Source organism: Gadus chalcogrammus, chromosome 11 (assembly GCF_026213295.1).
Source record: "Gadus chalcogrammus isolate NIFS_2021 chromosome 11, NIFS_Gcha_1.0, whole genome shotgun sequence".
NCBI classification, from domain to species: Eukaryota; Metazoa; Chordata; class Actinopteri; order Gadiformes; family Gadidae; genus Gadus; species Gadus chalcogrammus.
In genome coordinates this window covers 9,720,898-9,730,897 of record NC_079422.1, presented here as the reverse complement: position 1 = coordinate 9,730,897, position 10,000 = coordinate 9,720,898, and the positions used below count along the sequence as shown (strand labels likewise).

At 49.1% G+C, this 10,000-nt stretch overlaps 1 protein-coding gene across 1 annotated transcript in view; it reads right to left on the bottom strand.

The window, feature by feature from the left end:
• LOC130392555 (raftlin-like) overlaps positions 1-10,000 on the bottom strand; it is a 93,453-nt gene that overhangs the window by 75,240 nt on the left and 8,213 nt on the right. Inside the window, exon 3 of the mRNA XM_056603107.1 lies at positions 3,487-3,724. Within this exon, the coding sequence (XP_056459082.1) occupies positions 3,487-3,634 (148 nt within the window). The 5' untranslated portion in view covers positions 3,635-3,724. The remainder of the gene's footprint in view (positions 1-3,486; positions 3,725-10,000) is intronic.

Sequence of the window (10,000 nt, the reverse complement as noted above, 5' to 3'; positions counted from 1 at the left end):
CTCCCCTTGAGGCCGTACTACTGTTATTGTCCCTGTGTTTATCATACCCTGCGTGTGACTAATCGCCACGGTAACTGCCTCTTTCTCGTAAACTACCAACCCACGACCGCAACCCAGCAACCACCCGGTCCTCTAGTGCCATTGAATGATCTTCGTTGGAAATGGTGCTTTCTACATAACCTTAATGGACTCATGGGCTGAGGTTGTGGTTGGCCCATGCTTAGTGATGTGTACCGCACACACCGCTAATGGAGCTCGGTTGGGAAGTTGCTGAACACCAGGTAACCACGGGGTGACAACTCTTGGGTGACACTGTTTCATCAGGGTTTTTCTCAGGTTTGGTTTGGGTTTCCCCTTCACCAGAGAGCGGGATGCTAGACATCGGGTCATAGGTAGAGTGCAGCCCAGGATCCGTTTAAGGGTCGCTGGTGCCATCTCTGCTGAGCTGGCCTTGAGCCAGACACTATATAAAGACCTTCATACCCACTTAGACACAAATGACAAATGATTCTATCCGGTGTCTCATTTGGGCCCCACGTATTTTGGGGGAGTGTTATGAGCGGGTGCTGCCATTTTTCTCCTACATTTATAACAGGCCGTATATAACCGTGGTCATCAATCTCCCTCCCACCCCCCCACTCACAGGTGGCTCCGAGGGGGGGATCCATGTGACGGGTGAGTCATGGCGGTCACTTACAGAGTAATTACAATCATGAGGACTCACGCACACACACACACACACACACACACGCACACAGACGTCCTCTCGAACCCAGAATTATTTGCTGATGCAGCGAACAGCAGTCGGCCGAGGGGCTCTCCCAACTGTAATCTCTCAGACTTTTTTAATTCGCTCCTACGGGACTGTGAGAGAGAGAGAGAGAGGTGATAGAGAGACTATGAAAGAGAGAGTGCGGTGGTGAGAGAGAGAGAGAGGAGGGAAGGGGAGAGACTCCGAAAGGGAGAGAGGGGAGAGAGTAAGAGAGAGGGAGCAAAATAGAAAAAGAATGGGATAGACAGACTGGGAGAGAGAGAGCATCAGAGAGAGAGTATCTGAAAGAGAGAGAGGGGAGAGAGTAAAAGAGAGAGGGGAGAGAGTAAAAGAGAGAGGGGAGAGAGTAAGAGAGAGAGGGGAGAGAGTAAAAGAGAGAGGGGAGAGAGTAAGAGAGTGAGAGAGAAAAAGAAAGCAGATACTAAGTGATCTACACACAGATTGATAGAGTGACACAACAGCAACAAAAGAGCAGGACAGAGGGAGAAGGAGGCGACAGAGGGGAGAGTGTGTGGGAGCGGTAGTGACAGACTGACAGAGAGAGCGATAGATCCACATTGATAGACAGAGAGAGAGAGAGAGAGAGAGAGAGAGAGAGAGAGAGTGTGAGAGAGAGAGAGAGAGAGAGAGAGAGAGACAGAGAGAGAGACAGAGAGAGAGAGAGAGAGAGAGAGAGAGAGAGAGAGAGAGAGAGAGAGAGAGAGAGAGAGTGGGAGAGAGTGAGATGAGGGGAGAGCAGGCGGTTACTGTAAGTACTCTGCCCGACCTCCTCTCTGAATACTCTGAGGAAACAAAAGCAAGACTAGGAAAACATGGCCGCCAGCCAAATAACAACAGACCCATCCACATTAGGGGAGACTAAAAGCTCTTTACCTCCCCCCCAAACACACACAAACCAACACACACATATCTTCCTCAACCTATCCTCCTTCTCCCCTCTCCCTGTCCTGCCACCCACCCCACTCTGTCTTAGCGGATCAGAAGGGGTGTGGCCTCCATCAGGGGCCTGTCTGTCTGCCCCCCCTCCCCCTCCAATTGCTATAGTCATCCGTCTATCAGCCTGACAAACTAATGGAGACTTATACACTGTCAGAGGCATGCCACAACTCAGTACACCTCCTGGACACACACACATACACACAAACACACACAATCTTCGTCCCATCCACTATAACTGTCACCAAGATAACAGAGCTGTGATCGCTATATTTAGCTGCTGGTTTCCTCACATGCACACACTCACACAGACCACATGTTTTCACACACTAACACACACACACACACACACACACACACACACACACACAAAAACCACATGTGTTCACACACAAACACCCACACACTCACCCACACACACACACACACACACACACCAAATGTTTCCACACAAACACACACAAACAAACAGACACACACACACACACACACACACACACACACACACACACACACACACACACACACACACACACACACACACACACACACACACACACACACACACACACACACACACACACACACACACACACACACATAAAGATCCTGCAGGACCCTTTCCGCCCCCTCCCCTCTCCAGTCTGAGGTGTTTATGAGATGAAGGTTGGGGGGTTCTTCCTGTGTGTGTGTGTGTGTGTGTGTGTGTGTGTGTGTGTGTGTGTGTGTGTGTGTGTGTGTGTGTGTGTGTGTGTGTGTGTGTGTGTGTGTGTGTGTGTGTGTGTGTGTGTGTGTGTGTAAGTTTTTGTATGTGTATATGCGGCTGTACACTTGTCTGTGTGTTCTATAACGGGGAAAGAAAATGGTCTTGCCATACAAGTGGCCTAGCGTTTAGCACTACAGACCTAGTGAGGGGGATTTCAGACACGAGTGCCCGGCTCCAAAGCCGCCCGCGCAGTGGCTGAAACAAACACACGGCCTCCAGAGAGGCGGAGGGAGAGACGGAACGAGGATAGCGCTGTCTCTGGCCCCTGTTTTGTTTCGCAGATCATTAGTAGGAGGTTAATTTACACCCAACAGATGGCTGGTTGGCACGACGTGTTAGCCTGCTGGGCTAAATGCTAGTGTAACTGCTTTTCAGGGTTTATTGGATTTAGCAGGAACTGAAGAAATGTGGAGGATATGGATTTTTAAGTGTCAATGTCGAAGATGTTTCTGGAAGAAAGTGTCTGCTAAGTCACAATCTTGTGCGAATGAGAGGATGATAGGTGATTAAGCCTATGGCCCACTGGTGAATGCCCTTGGATATGCAGTATGAGGAATGTTACGGTATAAATGACCGCTTATCGCCGAAGGTGTCGCAAAAGAGCGCGAAAAACGGAAATCAAATGTTTAGCCATATTGGCAAAACAAATGTCAATATACAATTAATTCTGCGTCTTTATTCACTTTATTCCTTGATCGTTGTTCTCTTTTGATTTCCTTTACAAAATATTTCAGTTGCTGAAAATCTAACACAGCGTGATTACGCAAAGCTACCAAGAGGCAAACAACACCACAAACTGAGATAGAGAGAGGGAGAGAAAACGACAGAGGGAGAGAACAATAGGGAGGAAGAGAGCGAGGATTTAACAAAGCGATAAAGAGAGACAAAGAGTTGGCCTGAAAGCATGAGCATGAGTGACAATATTTCTCAACCAAACAGCACTGAAGCACGGCCAAACACACACACACACACACACACTCTCCAAGACGTAGTTTGTATGCAGGTTCCTCACCATCCTTGCCGATCAGGAAGTCCAGGTAACGGTAGGTGTAGGCCACGCCCACCTTGGTCTCCACCTGGGGTCTCTTCAGGGTGGAGTAGATCTTCCCCGGACTGCTCTCCTCCGACACCGGCTTCAGCTTACGCAGGCCACAGCCCATGGCTCCGCAGTTGGTGTCTATGCACGTGCCTGTATGTGTATGTATGTGTGTGTGTGTGTGAGATTGTGTGGGTGTGTGTGCACACAAGCCCTGTAAAAAAGATGAAGAAATATATGGATGAAGATGTGACTCAAATGTTATAAATTGTGCCATCCGCTGATAATATCATACACACACACACACACACACACACACACACACACACACACACACACACACACACACACACACACACACACACACACACTCACACACACCCACACACACACACACAACCACACAACCACACACACACACACACACACACACACACACACACACACACACACACACACACACACACACACACACACACACACACACACACACACACACACACACACACACACACACACACACACACACACACACAATGCCCCAGACATATCCTCTAACCTCTGAGCTCGATTTTCCAATTGGTTGGTTCAACAAATGGAACCCATTTGTGAACGGATGGATGGATGATAGTGGTTGGATGGAAGATGAATGGATGGATGGAATGATAGTTGATTGCAGTTGAAGGGGTGATTGATATGGATGGGTGGCTGGATGGACGGATGGATGGGTGCGGTCCTCCACCCGTCCCGGTGTGTGTGTGTCTAACCTGGCAGTCCATAGAGAGCCCTGTCTATTATGTTCTCCTCTAATCACACAACGTTCCAGAGGCCACGGCAACAGACCCTCCCCACGCCCCTCCCCGTCTCCCTGTGTGTGTGTGTGTGTGTGTGTGTGTGTGTGTGTGTGTGTGTGTGTGTGTGTGTGTGTGTGTGTACGTGTGTATACGTGTGTGTGTGTGTGTGGGGGGGGGGATGGGGGAGGGGTTTATCTGTTAATGAGGTGATGGGGGAAGAATGGGAAAGGTGAGAATCAATCAAGGGAGAGAGAGGAAACGGGGGCGACCGAATTGGAGGGGAGGGGGCAATGGAGAGTAAGGGAGGGAGGGAGGGAGGGAGGGAGGGAGGGAGGGAGGGAGGGAGGGGGTACACTAGGCAATGCATGACAAATAGAGTCTGGAAGAAAGGGAAAGAGAGGGGGGAGAGAAGAGAGAGCGTAATTAGACTCTGATGAATAGAATTGGCCATTCAAACTAAGGCGGGAGAGAGAGTAGAGAGAGAGGAGGCAACATGGTGTGTGCAAGAGGGAGAGAGAGTGCAACAGAGAGAGAGAGTGTGAATGGTGGGGAATGAACAACAGAGAAAAAGGGTGACAGAGAGAGAGAAAACGAGGGAGCAACAGAGAGAGAAAGCGAAAAACACAGTAGCGAGTGGCAGAGCAAAAAGGGTGACGGAGAGCGAGCGAGTGAACAGCAGGCAGTGAGATTCACGACTGTTGTCATGAAAGCCGGTGTCTCTGAAGACATTAACATGAATATCTTTGTTGGCCATTATGAATCTCCATGCGCATCACAATCATATCTCTAACAGCCTGCTAACTGCCCTGCCAGACACACGCATCGAGACGTGATGAATGGGTTATTAATATCAGGTCTTCACAACTTAATAACCCTAGGAGAGGAAAAAGGCCTTTTATTCAGAAAACAGCCCTTCAAATGGTCTTTGAGGCATATTTGACAAAGGTTGTATTGAAAGATTATACCTTCTTCTGTATTTTCTTATTTTTTATTTGGCAAATGTAAAGGGCAGATATCTTGTTTAAAATAACAGTAGTTCAAGCTAGCAACAACAGCTAGCCGCCCCTTTGCCAGATTGCCACTATTTGTTTCCTCTCTGCCAATGGCTGGTGTTTGAAGCACATTTGATGAGGTTGTTGTCTTTATTTAAACTTGTTGGGAGTAGGATGTCTTGTTTGCCTGTTCTGAGAATAAAAAGAACACTTTTCAAAGCCAGGCAGCCACTTTGACATCGAATAGTTTAGCTGTTTCTTTATTTTTGTTTTTTGTTTTTTGAATGCAAAGTAGGACGGATGTCTTGTTTACTGACTCGAAGAAGAGAAAAGGAAGAGAAAAGTCTCCAAGCTAGGTGGAAACAAGCTCAGTCACAGCCTCTTTTGAAGTCTCCCTCGTCGTCTCTCTCTCTTTTTCCCTCTCTCTTCTTCTTGTTCTAAACTGTCGCCGGGGACCGTGCAGGACGGCTCACGACGTCTAAAGAAACATCAGTGGAGAGCCGGAGTGGTTACAAGATGTTGCGTCGCCCGCTGTCGCCCGCAGCTTTTATCAGCTTTAGCCCATGGCCAAGGAGGAGGGGGTAGAGAGGGAGAGAGAGAGAGAGAGAGAGAGAGAGAGAGAGAGAGAGAGAGAGAGAGAATCGTCAAGAAAAGGTGGGAGAGAGAAAGAGGTTGGGAAATACCAACAGGGGTGATCAACGGGATAGACAGAAAGACGGAGAGAGAGATACCATACCACAAAGAGGAGGATATAGGGAGACAGGCAGACAGACAGAGAAACAGACAGAGGAAGGCTAATTCTGTGCTCTGCAAGCTGAGGAAAAGAGACATCCAGAACAAAAGAGTGAGAGAGCGTCGAGACGACGACGACAACGACGAGGGGGGGGGGGGGGGGGGTTCAGAGACAATAAAACAAAGGCAGGTAGAAGAAAAGAGCGGGAAACAAAGGGGCTGGTACCCTCGTCGCTCCGGGAGGCCCGAGGAGAGGCAGTGTGAGGTGAAGGCGGTTATTTATAGAGCCCAGACGACAGTGGAACTAGGACGTGTTGTTGTTGTTGATTGTTTTTCGGAAACACGTTTCTTCTTCTGCATCTTGTTGCCGTTGTTTCTGCCGGTCGTTGTTGCCCATATTTCCAACTGCACCCCCCCCCCCCCCCCCCCCCCCGCCCCCCCACACCTCCACCGGGAGATTGAACCTCAAAGACCTCCGCTAGCGAGTCTCTCAGTGTCGCCTCGGGGGACCCCAAGGAGACTCCAGGAACCTGCAGACTGACAGGCGGGAGAAGAGTCAGGTGCCTCCACACAACAGGGGGGGGTGGGGGGGGTGAGACAGAAAGAGATGTAAATGGAGCATTGATTTCCATTTCACCGAAGCATTTCCTGGCTTTCCCTTTCTGCTATTATTTGAGGGTGGGGGCATTAACGGGGGATAAACTCGATTAAAAGTTGTATTTGGAAGCGGGGGGGGGGGGGGGGGGGGGGGGGGGTTGGATTCGATGAATGTCTCTGAGGCTTTGTTGTGACTGGAGATCCAGGGGAAGTTATTCTGGGCGTCCCTGACCCAAACAGCCCCGGGCGCTGGGTATTGGATTGGGTTCCGGGAGGCGGGCGGAGGCGGTGACAAAGCCATTACAGACCAGCGTCTTTTTACTCTCTGCTGATCGATCGCTCCACGCCTTTTTTTATAGGCCCCCCTGCTGACGGGCACGGCGCCGGCCCGCGATCAATGAGTGGTTGGGGGGGGGGCGGGGGGGGGTTGGGGGTTTAATTCCTAAGCCGTAGTGATTTGCAGGTCGGCTCTGAAGCCAAAATGATTCACAACCGCAATTAACCTGTCCTCCACCCAGACAACATCTCTTATCTCACACCTGGAAATTAATTAAGGACAACTTTAAAACGTTTTTTATCCAATCAGACATTAAGCCTGATTTGTAACCTGAACCTATCGCCGATATCTTACATGGCACTGACGAACACATCTGATCTCCAATGGTTACCAGCTCAGGCGTAGCTAGCCTGTATGGACCTAGTTAGTCTGTTGAGTTAGCGTAGTGTGTCCACTGTCCAGTATGTCCAGCTCTATTAACTACTAACCACTGTTTAGGCATTAAGCAGGCAACTTGGGAATCGATTGGGAATATAACCTGATGCCTTTTGGCTGGGAGTCGACTACTTCAGCCACGACACTATCCTGCTCCTCCTGTCAGACATTACCGAGGTGCCCTCGAGCAATGACTTTAAACCTTAGCTACTCATGGCAAGTGAATTTGTGCTTTACTGCCTTTGTCTGCTGTAGTGAGTGTGTGTGTGTTATGAAGATAATGAGAGGTGGTAAATGTAAAGCAGTGTGAGTGGTCATAATGACTTGGAGAGCAGCCTATAAATCCTGGACACTCATGATGATTTACTCATGAAGAAACCACCCAGTCGCTCAACTAAGGAAGTCAGCGTCATTACAAAGTGCTGGACCAAGCTTTCACTTTCACGACACTAATATGCAAAATAGCTCTATGGTTATTCACTGTCTCCGGATCAGTCATCATTTGATATTAACTCCCCCGAACCCTTAACACCAAACCCTTCATGATGCTACAGTACAATCACCAACACCCTTAAAATCCAACATCATATCTCAAGTCCAACCGAACCCTAACATTGAGCCCTACACCCTAACATATAAAATCATAACATCTAATCCATTCCCTCTACCCTAACATTGAGCCCTACACCCTAACGGCTAAAATCATTCCATCAAACCAACCCCTCTTCCCTAACATTGAGCCCTACACCCTAACATCGACAATCATACCATCTAATCCAACTCCCGGGCCCTTACATTTAGCCCTACACCCTAACATCCAACAGCCTACACCCTCTCCAACATCCCTGAGTACATGGCTGTTGCTGTCTGCGAGGGGGCCTAGCTGGCGACTGAAAGCTTTCCCTTTCATGTGGAGATCTTCCTGTTAGATGTGCTTGTGGAGATAAGGCATGTTGCTAGGCTTTGATAGCAGGGATTCAGAGATACAAGCTGAGGAGCCGGGGTCGTCTTATCGAAGGAAGAAACATTAATGAGGACACACTCCTTCTCTGGTTCCTCTTTTAAGCTCTAAGCTCTCGTTCTCTGCGCTGGTATGCTCTCTCTATCTCTCTCTCACACTCTCTGTACTCCATGTCACTGGCCCTCTCTCTCTCTCTCTCGCCCGCCTCCCCTCTTTGTTCCGTAGATGGGTATTTCTGCATTCGACGGCAGCATATGGTACCGCCAGTAGGTCAGACACAGCGTTTTCTCTAACATCCATAATGTTGACCATGTCCTAGTTTTCATTGGGCCGATGTGAAGCATTACCAAACACTTAAACCTAGCCCAAGGGACAGCCGTAAACACATTACCAGTGCCAGATGAGCTCACTTTCTGCAGTTTGCTTAGCGAGCGACATCATCCCCATTTAAGCCAATCAGAAGAATATTTTGCATTAACCGGTGTCGGGCCAGAGGGGGTGCTGTCCCTGAGGTTTTATTGGTGCGTTTAAGTGCCGTTTAAATATTATATTTCATTTTAATACTGGTAACGCTTCATAGAAACAACGTTGCTCTTGATTAACGGAGAACATCGGCGGAAAATCGGTGCAAAATCGAATCCTGTTTCCTGTTTGAACTTCCTCTTTCTTCCCCTGTGGGCTTATTTCTTTCGTTCTTTTCGTCTTTATTTCTTTCTGTGTGACAGGTGAGCGGACCTCGAGAGAGATGACCTGAAAACCCAGACAGCCAGACGAAGACTATTCTTTTCTTTCTTCTCTCTCTCTCTCTCTGTTGATGTCTTCTCCCTCTCTGTTTCTGTTACGCCCTTCCCATTCATCCTTTCTTTCTCCCTGTCTGGCAGGTGGAGCGAACCTCGGGAGAGTCGGCGACCTGGAAACCCGAGACAGGAAGTGAGGTCACTTTGAGCGCAGGTGAGCCGGCTCTCCGAACGTAGACCTTAACGTGTAGTGATTCCTGCACCAGATGTGTTCCTGTGTGACACTCGGCGGTGGGAATGCTTTTATCCAAATTGCTTGGAATTAGCGGGAGAATGCGTGTGTGTGTTTTAGCGCACCACGGCCCCGCTGGAAACCGTAGCAACGGTCTCATTACGACAACCAGAAAGCTGCTCTGGGGTCAAAGGTCACCGGGACGTCTCAAGTTACACCAGAAAGACATGGGCTCCAACCAGGGATTGGATAGATAATAATAATAATAATGTCTTCCTTCAACGGTTTTTCAAAGTATTTTCAATATAGTTATATGCACGTATCAATACAGCGTGTTATTTCTTTTATCACAATAGATTACGTGTGCTGGAGTGTCGTTCAGTATGGACCACAAGGACGCTGGTTAATGGTACCCAGAGGAGCGGGGGGGGGGGGGACGACGACGACAATGGGGGGAATGGTGTTTGCAGGACAGTCTGCTATATTTTCAATTTTCAAGGCCTCGGCAGGATTGCCCGATCGCTGTGGCCTCGACTACCACCCCCCACCCCACACACACACACTCTACCTCACCCCCACCCCACCCCTCGCCTCCACTTCCCTTTCTGTACCGTCTCAAGGTCCAGGCACTGTCCATCTGTACACACACACACACACACACACACACACGCACACACACACACGCACACGCAAACACACACACACACACACACACACACACACACACACACAC